The 17592-nt window shown below is 33.6% G+C and overlaps 1 protein-coding gene across 1 annotated transcript; it reads right to left on the reverse strand.

Moving 5' to 3' along the window:
* Positions 1–319: 319 nt before the first annotated feature.
* LOC143200112 (acid-sensing ion channel 1) lies at positions 320–16945 on the reverse strand. The gene is made up of 4 exons (XM_076410449.1): positions 16772–16945; positions 4249–4452; positions 924–1077; positions 320–617 (listed from the first exon to the last, which is right to left on the reverse strand). The coding sequence occupies exons 1-4, from the start codon at positions 16933–16935 to the stop codon at positions 456–458; spliced, it is 684 nt and encodes a 227-aa protein (XP_076266564.1). The 5' UTR covers positions 16936–16945; the 3' UTR covers positions 320–455.
* Between the last annotated feature and the right edge of the window lie 647 nt (positions 16946–17592).

The raw sequence follows: 17592 nt of genomic DNA on the forward strand, positions 1-17592 counted from the left end.
AATGATATTTTATTACATTTTTGGTTCATTATTTTATTCATGTTAGAATGTTGTTATAAATTGAACCTAAAATAAACTTAAAATAAAAATTGCACCGTTATGACGCCATAAATTGTGATGACGTGAGTTCACTGCTACCTTGGATAGACCATAGTTATAATGTGTTCTTTCCATTAAAAAATGCAGGAAATGTATTTTTTCTTAATAACCGTGACAAAACTTCTATTAAAAATACCAGTAAAAAGTAATTTATTACCGGGGGACAGTCCAATTGCATTTTTTCGCGATTTTTTTCACTACTCGACCAGACGAATAATTTCGACGATATCCCAACAATTTAATTAAAACCGTTTTCGTTCCGCTCGAACGCCGAGAACGCCCCCTCGACGGGAGAACGACAAATTACGGGCGGCGCGCGTGAATTATGAGACGATGAAGACAAAGTGGAAAAATGCTTACGAAACGTTTAATTCCTGCGAATGGCGCGAATTAAAAGCGTGGCAGAAGCCGTTCTCGGTGAAAACTGGCAGGAATCGTTTGTCTTCGCCGCTGCAGCAGTCGAAGGGCTCGTCTTTGAACGTGCATCCGTAGAAGAGGTCGTCGCAGCTGTCCATGAACTGTAAACGAGCGAGGAAATGTTATATTTTCGATTAATTTTTTCGGGGGACTATTTATATTGATTCTGTCGAACATTTTGTTGCGTTTTTTCATTTGAGTTGACATTTGAGTAACACTTATTCGTGATAGCGAATGTATTTTAACAGAATATCATTTTCATCGATGTTATATAACCTATTCAAGTAACTTCAAGTAGTTTATAGTGGACAAATCCTTTTCATTAACTTCGTTAATTAAATCAATCAGGAAAAACGCTACAAACTTTTTCAAAGACCCAATATTTGATGTAACACGTCATGAGATACCTGGTGCATGATATCCCTAATGTTATCTCTGCCATCTATAAAAGGCTCCATGATCGGATACTTTGCAGCGAAAGACGGTATCGAGTTGAAGGTCAATTGGGCTAAATCATGAAGAAATGTTACTTTTTCCAAATCGTCATACGTACTGTTCTCTCTGGAAAATCAAAAATACAAAATAGACAAAATAGACAATTTTGGCATCGGTAATTTGATTAACTAAAAAGTGTAAGTTATCTGCCGATTCATAAGATTCATGTTAAAAAGCTTACTTCACAGTCAGTATTGAGAGTTTTGCTGATCTATAGTCTATCCAAAATAGCAGTGAACTCACGTTATCAAGAATTATAATGTATTGTATATTGCACTTTGCAAATTCATTTTAATATCAGAGACCATTCATTTATTTTAAATCAGACTACATAACTAATCAGCAACAGGAGAAATACAGTGATATATCAATGACTTAACAGGAAAACACAACAACAAAAATGACATAAGAACTAAAGAACAGGTAAATATTGGCGATGATTTAACGTCACAAATTTAGATGACGTGAGCCTACTGATATTTTGCATTAAAACGCGCTTAATTGCCTTGCTTGTTTTAAGAAATCAAGCTACTGCCTGACATTCTGGGGTTATAGTGGATATTGCTTTAATAAATATAAACTTTTTTTAGTCATTGTATACAGAAAACAAATTAATATTAAAAAAATTAAAAAGGTGTATCAGAAAACTGTCAATTTCAGTTGTCATAGTACAATATATGTAAAGACGTAAACAGAAACACTTAAGTAAATAGTACCATACTAATAAAATATTATCTTCTCTTATAATGAATTAAGTTCCAATGTATGTCATATGATGGCTGACTAACTAACAGTTTTCTTCTGACTTTTTAGGATTTTAAATGCGAGACCCTTTAGTGGATAAACCTTAACTTATGTCTATTTTTGTAAGAATTTTTAAGAAAAATATTTGCCGAAAAATCTGTAAAAATTAAGTTATACACCTGACATTAAACTTTTACCGAGGAATCTGAACTGGTATTTGTGCCGTAAAAGCCAACGCGGTATACAAAATACTGAAGAGTATAAGTGCAGGAAGTTTGCGGATTTCTAACCGCCACTATTGTTTTCAAAGGTTTCGTTTCAAGTTCCGAGAGAAATGATGTTTTGTTCTTGCTGTCGGTCCAGGATACAGCTTCATGTATAACGTTCTCGCCTACGTCGAAATATTTAATTAAAAGCTTATATGCTACATTGTGCGATTTCAAATTAATCAAAACGTAGAGTTCGGAAAGCCATGCCCTGGGAATATCCAAATATTATTGACGCCAGTTAGTGGCTCATCAAATTATGTAGTAACTGAGGTTTTACGGATTTATTTGCGTATTGCCCTTAGCTTCATAACAGATCAATTGAAAAGTCCCCGGCCTGACATATAGATGGCGCTACTAGAATTAAATTTATATGCTTCTTATCTAGTCCGAACCCTCAAAAGATGCGTGTATAAATTTGACAGCTGTCGGATCATTAGCTTGTGAATTATAGAATTTTTAATGAAGCAATTTTTGTTATTGTGAAAAAATGGATAAAAAGGAATTTCGCCTGTTGATAAAATATTGCTTTTTGAAGGGAAAAAATACAGTTGAAGTAAAAACTTGGCTTGATGCCGAGTTGAGATTCCGATTTGCTTGCTCATCCACCATATTCTCCCAATCTGGCCCCCAGCGACTATTTCCTATTCTCAGATCTCAAAAGAATGCTCGCTGGGAAGAAATTTTAGTCGAATGAAGAGGCGATCGCCGAAACTGAAGCCTATTTTGAAGCAAAGCAGAAATCGTACTATAAAAATGCTATCGAAAAGTTGGAGGATCGCTATAATAAGTGTATCACCCTTGAAGGGAATTATGTTGAATAAAAAAAAACTAATTTTGGCAAAACATTTTGTTTTACTATGGTAGGCCGGGGACTTTACAATCGACCCTTATCTTCATATATATAAAATTAATTGGTGTTGGTTAGTCTCGCTAAAACTCTACTCTATAGGTGGTATGGAAAAGAGTTCAATGTAAATATAATGAAACACAACTAACGATACATAATGTTACAGTTTATGATGCGCCGATTGCTATGAGTTCGATTTTCCCTTAATATTTGTTTAATGTCGATGTTTATAAACCTTCCACACCCACCCCCGCGTGACTGTCGACCCGGTCTTGTTAATCGTTCGACATGAAATAAGTTAATATATATACACGCGTAAAACTTCCTCTAATTTGGGAGTCATTCCTCAAAAGAATAACTTTTCAAGTTTGACGGATAGTTCAGAAACGGTTCGAAAGACAAATTCGTAAAGTTCGGAACTTTCGGAAAATCAACTTACTTATCTAACCCCATCCCGCCGTTAGATAAATGGCGCTACTTACTTTATTACTTGGCAATTACCGTAATGCCGGCGCTAACATATGGACTAAGATGACGTTATATAAGACGTTAGGTTGATTTATCGATTTCGTCTTTCCGGCTACGGATTTTTTCATTGAATAAATTGCGCTAGAACTTATATAACGAAAAATGCTTTATATTGTATTTAAAAGACGGAAATCCACATTAAAACCCTTTAAAATTTATACTTTTCAAAATATGTGGCATAAATATAAATCCACTCCTCTTTCAACTAATACATTTTTCACTTTCACGGAAAATAAAAGTTCCTTCTATTCAAAATAGCAGTGAACTAACGTCATCAATATGTCTAATGTGTTGCCTATTGTAGTTTGTATATTCATTTTAATACTAGACAATATTTTCCTTCTCATTTTATTGTTAACGTCATTAATTTCGGCGCTTTGGTTGTTTTGATAAATTTCAAATCATTGCTTAATATTTGTCTTGCAGCTGTACTGAATATTAGTAGAGAAGAGGATGAATACTAACTGTTTTTTAGATATGATAAATGCATTAGATATAATTCAGTGATTAATTTTTTGAAGAATGGTGTACACGGATAGTAGCAGAAGAAATAATATATACCGTCATACCAAGATGACATGATAAGTAAACATACCATCGAAGGAAACAAGAACTAGACGTAAAAAGGTAAATATGCTCTCGAATGAAAGTATAATACGTTTCTCAGATATACAATTGTTTATTATGTGGATTAGGCCTTCAGGGGATACCACTACATAAAAAACGTTTCTATAAACTATACCCCACGGGTGTTTTTGGATTAAAATTTCATATATCTTAATAATAAAATTAAAAAAAAACATATTGATGACGCTAATTTATTGTTACCTTTACTTAGAAATATCTTACGTGATTCCTAGTACATCTTTAACATTCTCCAAGCTTGAAGGTTCTTCGGAGCACAGAAAAATAGCAGGATATCGGACATTCCACTCACTGAATTCCGAATCCAAGCCTGTTATCGTGGGGTCAGTTTGGAACTTAACCCATAGGCTGAATATAACGACGACCGTTGCTACAGAACCAGTTAACACGCACAGAAACCACAGGAATCTGCAATAAACATACACAATTACTATTGGGTATCTTGATTTTGATTAGTGATATCTATTTCCTAGTCAAAGGCTTCCTGGACTAAATATCAACTCAAACTCTCAAAGATCTTTTATCGGTGGGTTAATAGTTGATGAATCAACAATATTCAGAGGTTTATATACGATGGAAAATGTAACTCGCTAACAGACCCAGATGCGCTCTTGCATGACATCGCTCGATTGCCAGTTGCAGTTATGAAGTTTCAAGAGCTATGAAGAATACACTGTGCTATCGCACACAAGATACTCACCAGATATAGCGCCTATTGATTACCTATTTTCAAAATGGCATAGTTCTTCCAACATAGAATCGCCATGTTGTCTGATGATGTAAAATAATAGAAAATTATAGAATATGTTTTGGCCAGTTTAGAATAACATATTTGGTTCTGCAATAACTACAATCTAGGTATATAACAGATCAATTGAAAAGTCCCCGGCTTGAAACGTAGATGGCGCTACTAGAATTAAATCCATACCTTTTTCAGTTAGCACTAACCCTTAAAAGATGCGTGTCGGATCATTAGTTTGTGAATTATAGCATTTTAATTGAAGCAACTTTTGTTATTGTGAAAAAATTCATAAAAAGGAATTTCGCTTATTGATAAAATATTGTTTTTTGAAGGGAACAAATGCAGTTGAAGCAAAACCTTGGCTTGATGGCGAGTTTCCGGACACTGTCCAGGAAAATTAACTATCAAGGATTGATATGCTAAGTTTAGACGTGGTGAAATAATCACCGAAGACGGCGAACGCAGTGGAAGCCCCAAAGAGGTTGTTACCGACGAAAACATAAAAAAATCCACAAAATGATTTTGAATGACAGTATGATTTTGAATGAAATAGCAGACACTCTAAAGATATCAACTGAACGTGTACTTCTTATCATTCACGAAAATTTGGGTATGAGAGAGCTTTGTGCAAAGTGGGTGCCGCGCGAGCTCACTTTTGACCAAAAACAACGACGAGCTGATGATTCGGAGCAGTGTTTGAAGATGATCAAGCGTAATAAAACCGAGTTTTTGCATCGATATGTGACAATGGATGAAACATGGCTCCATCATTACACTCCAAAGTCCAATCGACAGTTATCCGACTGGACTGCACACGAAGAACCCGCTCCAAAGCGTGGGACAACGCAACAGTCGACTGGTAAGGTTATGGCGTTTTTATTTTGGAATGCACATGGAATAATTTTCATTGACTACCTTAAGAAACGAAGAAGGACCATCAACAACGACTATTACATAGTCGCAATAATCAATGTATCACCCTTGATGGGAATTATGTTGAATAAAAAAACTAATTTTCCCAAAAAAATGTGTTTTAATATGGTAGGCCGGGGACTTTTCAATTGACCTGTTATCTAGGAGAACCCATCCGTCCTAAAACTGTAGTTATAATGCTATTGTTAATGTCGGTGCTTTTTTTCTATTAAAGGCACCCCATTAAAGTACACCACACAATATCAAATTGTTTCATCCTTTTGAGCTTGTGCCCTGTCCTCTCGGTCTGAGTCTGTCACATTTTTTGTGATTATTTTGATTTCCTGAGACAGTCCGTATCTGAAGATCTTGGCGTAAGTAATCAGTACATTATCTGGGTGAACTTATCTTTCTTCTTAGGACCTTGTTCTACATCAAGGAATATAGCTGAACATATATATATATATATATATATACATATATATATATAAGTTTATATATATATATATATACATATAGATATATATATATATATATATATATATATATATATATATATATACATATATATATATATATAAGTTTATATATATATATATATATATATATATATATATATATATATATATACATAATATGAAAGCCATAGCTCCTCAAATATTAACAAACACAATTTTCTTTGATCCGTTACAGTTGCCGATTCGAGTGTTTTACAACGTTATTCGAAAATATAAAAAGTTGGCGATAAACTTTCCAACTCAAATATACAGAATATTATCCTGTTACGTCTCCTAACGAAAAGACAACATTTTCGCTGTTCCAGTCGGGAAACTTTCGAGGTAAAATCGCTTACAACAATTTCTCTTAAATTTTTTTCCGCGATCTAGCCTCGTTAACTTTTACACGGGGACCCGGTTAAACTTTTTGAGGAGATTTTTATCATTCCTGTTTAAATTTATCTCGTTCAGTTTAAACTGCGACTAAAAAAGTTCCACGGCCCTAAATCAGGTTTAATTAGGGAAACACCTGAGAGCTTTTTTGATTTTTCATTGTAAATGTTCGAAAATGAAGGACGTATAAAAATTACTGTACTACCATCCGATAGAGTCTCAAAGTATTCAGAATCCCTCTAGTTTTCAGTCACTTGAAATCATTTGAATGGAAATGACAGCAAAACACTTGAAAAATGCAAAAAAGCGTAAATTTTCACGATAATATACATGGAAAATTGCAAAAATTAGATAAAGGTAAAAATCTAGAAATAGATGTATCTTGACATGAAATATTCTATATTAAAATGCTTCATAATTAATTGTTTTTAAGGTATATTACATATATTGAAATCCACTAATTTTCCAAGAATATATTTTTCTTTGTATACCTTGTAACCTTGTATACCTTGTAACCTTGTATACCTTGTAACCTTGTATACCTTGTAACCTTGTATACCTTGTAACCTTGTATACCTTGTAAACAAAATCTATGTTAAATTGCTTCATAATTAATTGTTTTTAAGGTATATTACATATATTGAAATTCACTAATTTTCCAAAAATATATTTTTCTTTGTATACCTTTGCAACTGGAGGTTGTATTAAATTTATTATACTACTATTCGATTCAGCATAAAATTCTTTATAACTTCTGTAACTTTCACTAACCTGCGATTACTTTAACGGGAATAGCAGCAGAAAATATGATATAAACATAAAAGCAGTTATATATCGAAAGCACACTTTCCATCATATACACAAAAAATTAAAAGCTTTATATAAATTGTTATATTTCCATTAAATTTAATATAAAATTCTATATAGTCCCTGTAGTTTTCATTGTACTGCTATTATCCGAAGAATAATTTAATAAAAAATATGAAATCTGAATCCCTAACAAACTGACCATCGGCCTAATCAAAGCCAGTTTTTAACCATTTGCATAAGAATTTATCATATGGGCCTTGCAGTTCACTGTCTTCGAACTTCGTTGGTCTTTCAAGTCGTTCCTTGCTATTGATACCAACATCAACACTTCCGAATGAATGAATGAATGAATCGTATGTTGAAGATATTTTTTCAAGGTCCAATGGCTTGAACGGTAGTTCATCAAGGTAGGTAAGAGAATAATATGATTCAAGACGGTTAATTGCACCCAATTATTACGAGGATTAAACGGAAGAAGGCGACGAAAAGAAACCAATACTTTTAATGGTAATGGTGGCGATCTTTTCTAATATAATAGATGATGTGGCTGATTAAGAATCGATCGAGATTCCTAATAAATTACCAGTTAATGGTAATGCACCGTCACAGCGTGAGCGCGGACTATTTTCGCCGTTACGTCGGGCCCTAGCCGGGGACCGCCATTTCCATGGCGAAACTCGGGACCTCGGCAGTAAATCAACGGAAATTTATCGGTATTTTTTGCGCCGCCCCGCGCGACTACTTTCCAACGGAGACTGGAAACAGCATTTTAACGATACGCTTTTTCTTATTTTTGTGTCGGCTTTCCTATTGAGATTTTCCAATGAATTATGCATCTGGCGTTCGGAAAAAAGAAAACACATATTTGCCTATATTGGCGACATCAATCTTGTTCCAGCCAGCAAGCCAGCGGGAGAAAAACCGCGCTAATCAACGACCCCGAAAAGATTTACGCCCGTATTTGTTTTTTTTTTGGGGAGGGGGCCAACTTTAGTGGTCTTGAAATCACGCCAAAATAGTTTTTAGAGTGACAGTTTCTCTAACAACAAAAAAACCATTAAAAGCAATAGGTGGCCGTACTAGAAAAATAGGTCCAAAATAATTTTGAAAAAGAAAATATATTTGCAGAACATCTGGAAGAAAGATTCTATCCAAACCAAGGGGATAACGTTCTATCATCCCTCAATCCCAATAACTGTTCCTTGTTTTTATATTGTTATGGGAGATATTCTTAAAAGACTCCAAAGGGAGCCATTGGATAAAATAACCAACATGTTTAATGTTTGCAACTGCTGAAGTCATACATAAAAAAACAATTAAATGCAATAGGTGGCCGCATTAAAAAAATAGGTCCAAAATAACTTTGAAAAAGGAAATATATTTGCAGAACATCTGGAAGAAAGATTCTATCCAAACCAAGGGGATAACGTTCTATCATCCCTCAATCCCAATAACTGTTCCTTGTTTTTATATTGTTATGGGAGATATTCTTAAAAGACTCCAAAGGGAGCCATTGGATAAAATAACCAACATGTTTAATGTTTGCAACTGCTGAAGTCATACATAAAAAAACAATTAAAAGCAATAGGTGGCCGCATTAAAAAAATAGGTCCAAAATAACTTTGAAAAAGGAAATATATTTGCAGAACATCTGGAAGAAAGATTCTATCCAAACCAAGGGGATAACGTTCTATCATCCCTCAATCCCAATAACTGTTCCTTGTTTTATATTGTTATGGGAGATATTCTTAAAAGACTCCAAAGGGAGCCATTGGATAAAATAACCAACATGTTTATTGTTTGCAACTGCTGAAGTCATAAATAAAAAAACAATTAAAAGCAAATATATTTGCAAAATTATACCAAGATGACTTGACAAGTAAACACACCATCAAAGGAAACAAGAACTAAACGTAAAAAGGTAAATATGCTCTGGAATGAAAGTGAAATACGTTTCGCAGATACACAATTGTTAATTAGGTGGATTAGGCCTCCAGGGTGGTATCACTACATAAAATAACTCTAGCTCATGGATGGACTGGAAAAGAGTTCAATATAAACAAAACCAATCTAACCTACAAACTATTATACCTGTGTTCATAATTGTAATTTTAAGTCGTGCGATAATATATGTATTAGATGTACAGTAATGTTAAAATAAATTATATTTGATAACATATTTGTTCAATTATTTTATTTAGATTAGAATTTTCTTGTATGTCAAAGCCAAACTGAGCTAAAACTCAGAGTTGATGCGGCAACATTGCAATGTTTCGACGTCACAAATATCCATGACGCATTATTAAAAAAACTTGGAATAGACTATATCTATCCAATAGAAGAGTCAATGCACGTCATCAAATTTTCTGATGTCAGTAAATCGCATCAAATTGGACTTTTGGTTTACAACATTTACCAACGTTTAGAAGAATTTTGTAAACATTTGATAACAGTGTCGATCAGTATCAACACAAATCGAATTTTATATATTGATTTGGGTACGTGTTTCGATACATCAGACAGCATTCTGTCTTCTTTTAACTGGGGCAAAAAGGAGAAAGTATGACAAAGCAGCATCATCACGTGCTTCTAAATGCGCTTCCTTGGCTTCGATAGCAGATTTCTACAAATCGAACCTGTATACATTGAATAATTCGATGAAATTAAATGGAATAATGGTATTTTATGTAGAGACATTTTAAAGCTATCGAATTTGACAGTTAAGTTGAGTTTCTAATAGTTTTTTACGTTGATACTTTTAATATTTTCATTAATAGATGTTTGAAATATTAAAAGTATTGCCTAGCTTTGAAATACCATTTGTACCTCGAAACCTTTCTAAATGGCCTACGATAACGATTATAGATTTCTAAATGGGGAAAAAATCGTCTGGAAATCCTCATTATCTTGGTCCGACCGCATCTCGGCGACCTTCAGCTCGAAAATTAATTTCTCCGGATATTAATTATTCATGCGGCAGTGGCTGAGATTTGGCCCCGTGGATATAATGGAAAAATTAAAGCCAAACTTTCCCCCGGAATCGCCTGTTTATTATTTATGGTCGGTAGCACGTGGAGCCATCTTGTTATTCTTTATTCCGCAGTAATACATTTCCGTTCAAATTCGATTCAGTCAAGCTTAGTGCGTTGTTTCCTCTCGTTTTTTCATTCTGTTATAAATTAATTAACTGTTGTCTTTCAAAGTTTTAACAATATCACTTTCTTCTTCAAAAGAAAAACAACGATTATTTTCAACTATTCAAAGCCATCTTCGTTTCAGTGATGATCTCTTCACTTTATCCAAATCTCTTACCATACAGCCGTTTTGTTTGGTCTGCAAACCGGAAACTGTCCCAGAGAAAATATTCTGGATGGAGTAGCAGCTCCATTTATTTTTGTCATGAGTAATAATTACAGTGGCGACTCCTGGTAATATGCTTAAGCGGTTCTACAATTTTTGCAAAAAAAACTCACATATTTTTTATTATTTAAGTACACCCTACGTTATTTTCTGTTCGATAATTTGGTAATCACTTTCTTATTAAAATTGTCTCTTTGGTAGATAAACCGTTTTTCATCTAACTAAATAGATAACATCGAAAGAGTTGTGAAACAATCTTCGGCCACTGAATTTCTGAGACACATTTTGATGCGCTTTAGTGTTGAGAAACACCTTTCAGCCTCTGATGTTGTCATGGGAGTTGTTACCACGACTTCTAATAATTGTCTAGTCTCCTTGAACGTGCCTCCTAGATTATTGGCTAATTAAAAATTTTAGAAGAGGTAGAGTCCCATTTGATGTTCTTCAATCATCGCTTGACTAAATAACTGACAGTTCACTTCGTAATCATTCTTTATCGAAAGAAAAGAAAAGTGATGCAACTATTAGATGTTCCTCATAATGAAATAGATCTTTTGCACAATTTTTGATCACACACCTCTGAAGTAGAAATTCGGGAAACAAATTTACTGTTGCCTGGACGCGGTTATTTTCTAGTGGTCAATGATTTATTATATCTGATGCTTCACTAATGATGTTATCAATATTATTACGAACTTTCGAATAATACTGCGTTCAAAATTATCGATAGCGTCTATTACTCCAGTAGCTTCGATTTCTATTTGCTGTAGTTGGTTAAAAAGGATATCTACTTGGGGCATCACATGATGAAAAAATGTTAGCCAAAAATTGAAGATCGAGTTATTTAATGTACAGCAAATATAGGTTTCTTCACTGAAGACTATGTTGCTGGATAATTGATGTTCTATTTGTTCCATATACCCAATGAGATGATTTCTATTTTCGTACATAACATTAATAGTCCATATATTAAAGGTCCAATAGATTGGAGCGTCATGAGGGATCCTTCGTCACATTTTGCGCGCCATACACAAGAATTAAGTAATCCGAAAAATGCTCAATTGACAGTTGAGATTCTGCAGCAACGTCCGTTGTTTCAATTAGTTGAATCATTATATTCTCAACTATTTATTCATGACCAACTTCGAACATACACTGTAACACATCGTTCTGTATTTCGTCAAACGAGCCTTTAAATATAGAAGTATTCTTTAGGTGCTCATTTAGAGTTGTATCTAGTTCAGCCGAATAATTTATAAGTCCACGAAATATCCCCGGATTCTGGGAAGTATCGCTCTCGAAAATACCTATTCTTTGACACATTTTCATTATGTATTTGTATGTTTATTCTAAACTAAAGTGCTCTTGATCGGTGACACCTATTTCCGTTCATTTCCAACACATTTCTTGTCTTCAACACACACTTCACCATGTCCAACACATTTCTTGTCATCCACAAATACATTCATTTTTTAAATAAACTTTTTCGTAAGAATATTTGAAAAATCTCCTTAGGTTATTTAAATTAAAGACTGGCTATAGTGGTGATAGCCACGGTTATTAATATTCCTATTATTAATTGGCCGAAAGTCGCTTAAAATTCCGATACAGATAACTACTATCAAATACGGGCCATACGGCGCTGGACTAAATGCAGCGAAATGTCCACACAAGTATAGGTCTTGTTTTAAACTGCATGGCCGGGCTCGCTAGTAGCCGAGTGCCGCGCGGTTATTTGAAGGAGCTCGCAGAGCACGATCGTGTGGCCCAGATTCCAATGGTCCATGTTACTTCCGTAGCTTGCACTTCCATTGCAGCTCCTCATCATTTATTACAACAAGGATTCGCGAATGCTAAATGGGATTTGCTTTTTGGTAAGTAATAGTAAATATTTTAGTATTTCAGTGAGATTACATAATTAATTTTCGGTAGCTCTGCAGCACTGCAGCGCCTAATTATCAGTCGCCACCGAATAATCATAATAAATACTTCCAGTCCACTGTGAAGGTTATTGACCCCATTAAGGGTAACAAAAATAGCCTCATATTTTTAGTTCCAGGGTTGATCAACTGAGCATATTTATAATTACGTGATACTTTTCTTGTAATAACCTTTAAATATCTTCAAAATACCGTCAAATTTAAAAAGGAACCTCACAAACATTATTTTATCATCCCGCTCCGAGGACATAACATAAATAACTCAATTAACTCTGAAACTTATTAAATTTTTCGGTTTAAACATCTTTGATTAATACTTCATTAGGTCGCTGTGCGAAGGGAGAGGGCCGGGAAGCCGACTTGGGGGGGAGAGGGGCGTAGAAAGGGGACATCTCCGCAAGTAAATAAAATCATTAGTTAAGTGCCAAAGTGAAAAAGTTTTTTTTCTCTCTTTAAAGGAATCCAAATTAATTAAAGCCCTTTTTCCCGCGGTGTCGATTAAAAAACTTTTTTTCTCCGGCCTCTTCTTCCTCTTTCGGGATCGGTTGGGACGTTAGTTTCGTAGAGACAGGGAGATGTTTAAGATACGTCACACGTTCACGGGATACTGGAAGGTTTCTAAGTTGTTCCAAGAGTGCTAACTGTTCTAAGATGAAAATGTCTATACGGTGAGTGAATTGGTCAGGAAAATTATATTGAGGTTTTGAGTTGATATTGCCGAAGACTAGTGGACATTTATGTGGAACTGTTATTATTAGTTGTTGTAATTAATATAGTTAAATAGATATCAAATTTCATATGAAAAAAGTATTTTCGTTTTTTCTTAGTATATGGGGTTCTAAAGTCTGGGAAAAAGTTACTGCCAGATTGTTATGAGGTTTTAACGCGTGCTGTTTGAAGATTCACATCGCGTACTTTCTTTCTCCCATTGTGGGCGACTTGTATGTTCAGCGTTACTTGTGCTTGTACAATAACAACGACATTCAGTAAACTACTTCTTGAGCATTGATATTGATAGTGCAGATACTTTATGGTATTTATCAAGCATTTCTTTAGGTGATGTTTTTTTTTGTACAATTGATACTTAATCAGCAGATGATAAGAACTTTATTAATTTTTTGTTAAAATTCGAGATACAAGGTTTGGTGCTATTTCCCTAATAGACGCCACATTGCTATGGCATTTTGACGCGCGCTGCTTGAAGTTTATGAAGTGATGTCATCTATACTCTATTCAGTGTTTTGGTACATTCGTCATCAAGATATTTAATGTGTTGCCTGTCGCAATTTGTAAATTGGTTTCAGAATCAAACAATATATTCCTTCTCATTTTATTCTAGTTAAAAAGAGACACAATGTTGTCTGATTAGTTTGAACACGTAAACAAATGAGCCTGTTAAAGTTGTCCGGTTGTCAGACGTGTGCAAAATTCTTGAAAGCAATAGTGATAATAGGTTATAACCCTAACCTATAAACTAATGTGGTTGTATAATTCTCTGTAGTTTTTAGATGCACTGTAATGTTAGAATAATTTTTATCTGATAACATTTTTGTTCAATTATTTTATTTAGATTAGAATTTTGTTGTATAACCTGTTGCTTAACTGAACTAAAACTCAGAGTTGATGCCGCAGCATTGCAACGTTTTGACGTCACACATTTAGGTGACGTATGAACAAAATAATTTCGAATTGACTATATGTGTAAGGGTCTATTGAGGTTCGTATCATACCTCCAAAAGTAATTCGAATATCATACGACCGAAGCAACTTTTTCAAAGTCCTAGACGTGAATGCGCTTTTAAATAGTGTTGAGTTAGTATTAAATTTTAAATAGCGTTAAGACGGCACTTGTTGCTAAGGTGCGATAAAAGGTTCTTGTGGAGAAGAAGATGAACTGGTTATTAAATTTAGAAAAAATTATTGAATAATGGGAAAAACGCTGCTTTGTCGCCCAAGAAAAAATACAGCTGTGTAAACAAATTCTTAAACCTATAGACACATATAGCAAGCAGATATGGAGTTGTGCCAAGAAGAGCAACCTGAACGCTTTAAAAACAAAGTATTGTGGAGTTTTGTTAATTCGCGGTGACACTTCAGAAATAGTGATCTTTATACAGACTTAGAAATGAACACCATGAGCCAGGTCATAAAAAATTGGCCGAGTGTCATGAACTAACACTTCTGAACTATTTATGTATCATGAGTTAGTGTGTGCAGCATTAGGGTGTTTCTTTGTGTAGTATTAGCTCGAAAACAGTACACTAGTGTAGACGTTATTAATGTTAGCGTAACAAGTTAATGGTTTCTTTGGGAATATTGAACCTAGGGAGCTCGTTGCAAGAGCTATTTAGTGAATAAGTAATGTTTAAAATAATTTGTATTATTTAGTAAGAAATAGTATTTGTTAAGTTACAATATATATAGTGGTAAAAGGAAAACTCATCCTCTCCAGTTGTTTATAGATATTTCACTATAATATTTGTTCTAAATCGAGTTTTTCTACCTTCAGTTAAATCTTTAGTACCTTTTCCTTGATTTTAAGTAACACATTCATTCCGGGGTAAATTAATATATACTTTGTGTAGCATTAGCTCGAAAACAGTACGCTAGTGTAGACGTTAATGTTAGCGTAACAAGTTAATGGTTTCTTTGGGAATATTGAACCTAGGGAGCTCGTTGCAAGAGCTATTTAGTGAATAAGTAATGTTTAAAATAATTTGTATTATTTAGTAAGAAATAGTATTTGTTAAGTTACAATATATATAGTGGTAAAAGGAAAACTCATCCTCTCCAGTTGTTTATAGATATTTCACTATAATATTTGTTCTAAATCGAGTTTTTCTACCTTCAGTTAAATCTTCAGTACCTTTTCCTTGATTTTAAGTAACACATTCATTCCGGGGTAAATTAATATATAGTTTGTGTAGCATTAGCTCGAAAACAGTACGCTAGTGTAGACGTTAATGTTAGCGTAACAAGTTAATGGTTTCTTTGGGAATATTGAACCTAGGGAGCTAGTTGCAAGAGTTACTCACTGAATAAGTAATAATTAAAATAATTTGTATTATTTAGAAAAAATAATATTTGTTATGTTATAATGTATATAGTGGCAAAATGAAAAGTCATCCTCCCCAGCTTTTAGATGGTTTATTTTAATTTTCGTTATATATATATATATATATATATATATATATATATATATATATATATATATATATATATATACATATATATATATATATATGTATATATATAAATATATATATATATATATATATATATATATATATATATATATATATATATATGTCATACACATAAACAAAGATGAAGTTTTCTTTCAAGACTGAATATAAAATTCAAAGGAAAAGGCGACGGATTCCTGTTTCGGAGAGGCCGGGGAGAGGGAGGGAGAGGGAGTCTTTCAAAGGATTTGTTTTATTTATTATGAATATTACATGGGAGAATATATGTCGGTGCTTTTTTGGTTCGGAGCGAGGCAAGCAAGAGAGAAAAGACTAAGATTTGAAGAACAGAGTAGGTAAATTATATTATACGATGAGGCCGGATAGCTCACGTTATATATCGCTTGATATATAGTTGTACATCATCAAGATTTCGGTTAATAATTGATAGTTATTTGGGTTTTCAAGCAAGTGAATATTGAGTCCGTGAACAAAGAATAGTGTCTAGTTTTCAAGGAATATGCTGCTGTATGTGCACCTGATATTTCATCCAGTATAATGATTCTTGTTCTTAATATTTACTTTTCTCTTTTCTTATTATTTACTGTATGTAGTTAGAAATGTCAGAAGCAGAAAATAAATAAAAAGATAAAAAGTGATTCTGTCCAAAAAACGCAGATATTGAACAGAGACAGGTTGTTTTCTTCTGTTAAATGCAACACACTTACTTGTAAAGTTAACATATCGAGAGAAACTAGAAACAACAAAGATATATTTAACTAAAAATCACTGTAGGATTATATGATGATAAAATTCCTTCAATTTAAGACATTTCATGATGCTGTCTTATCAAGAATGGCCAAACTAGTAATAATAAATCATTTTTACCTTTCCAAGAATGGTCTACTGTTGTCAGCAACATATTTGACTCCATGAAGCGTGGACAGTTCGAGGAACATATGAATCTCTACCTTCCAACTAAGCTTCAAGTAGTCGTAAAATGTATCAATTTTTTTCCAAGCACCTTTACACTCTTCCCAGATTCTGTTCATAGTTGTGGTTATATATATATATATATATATATATATATATATATATATATATATATATATATATATATTGATGTCATACACATAAACAAAGATGAAGTTTTCTTTCAAGACTGAATATAAAATTCAAAGGAAAAGGCGACGGATTCCTGTTTCGGAGAGGCCGGGGAAAGGGAGGGAGAGGGAGTCTTTCAAAGGATTTGTTTTATTTATTATGAATATTACATGGGAGAATATATGTCGGTGCTTTTTTGGTTCGGAGCGAGGCAAACAAGAGAGAAAAGACTAAGATTTGAAGAACAGAGTAGGTAAATTATATTATACGATGAGGCACGATAGCTCACGTTATATATCGCTTGATATATAGTTGTACATCATCAAGATTTCGGTTAATAATTGATAGTTATTTGGGTTTTCAAGCAAGTGAATATTGAGTCCGTGAACAAAGAATAGTGTCTAGTTTTCAAGGAATATGCTGCTGTATGTGCACCTGATATTTCATCCAGTATAATGATTCTTGTTCTTAATTTTTACTTTTTTTTCTTATTATTTACTGTATGTAGTTACAAATGTCAGAAGCAGAATATAAATAAAAAGATAAAAAGTGATTCTGTCCAAAAAACGCAGATATTGAACAGAGACAGGTTGTTTTCTTCTGTT

This window comes from Rhynchophorus ferrugineus, unplaced genomic scaffold, assembly GCF_030347505.1.
Source record: "Rhynchophorus ferrugineus isolate W39M unplaced genomic scaffold, kcgeb_rfMv2 rfM7, whole genome shotgun sequence".
In the NCBI taxonomy this organism is placed as follows: Eukaryota; Metazoa; Arthropoda; class Insecta; order Coleoptera; family Curculionidae; genus Rhynchophorus; species Rhynchophorus ferrugineus.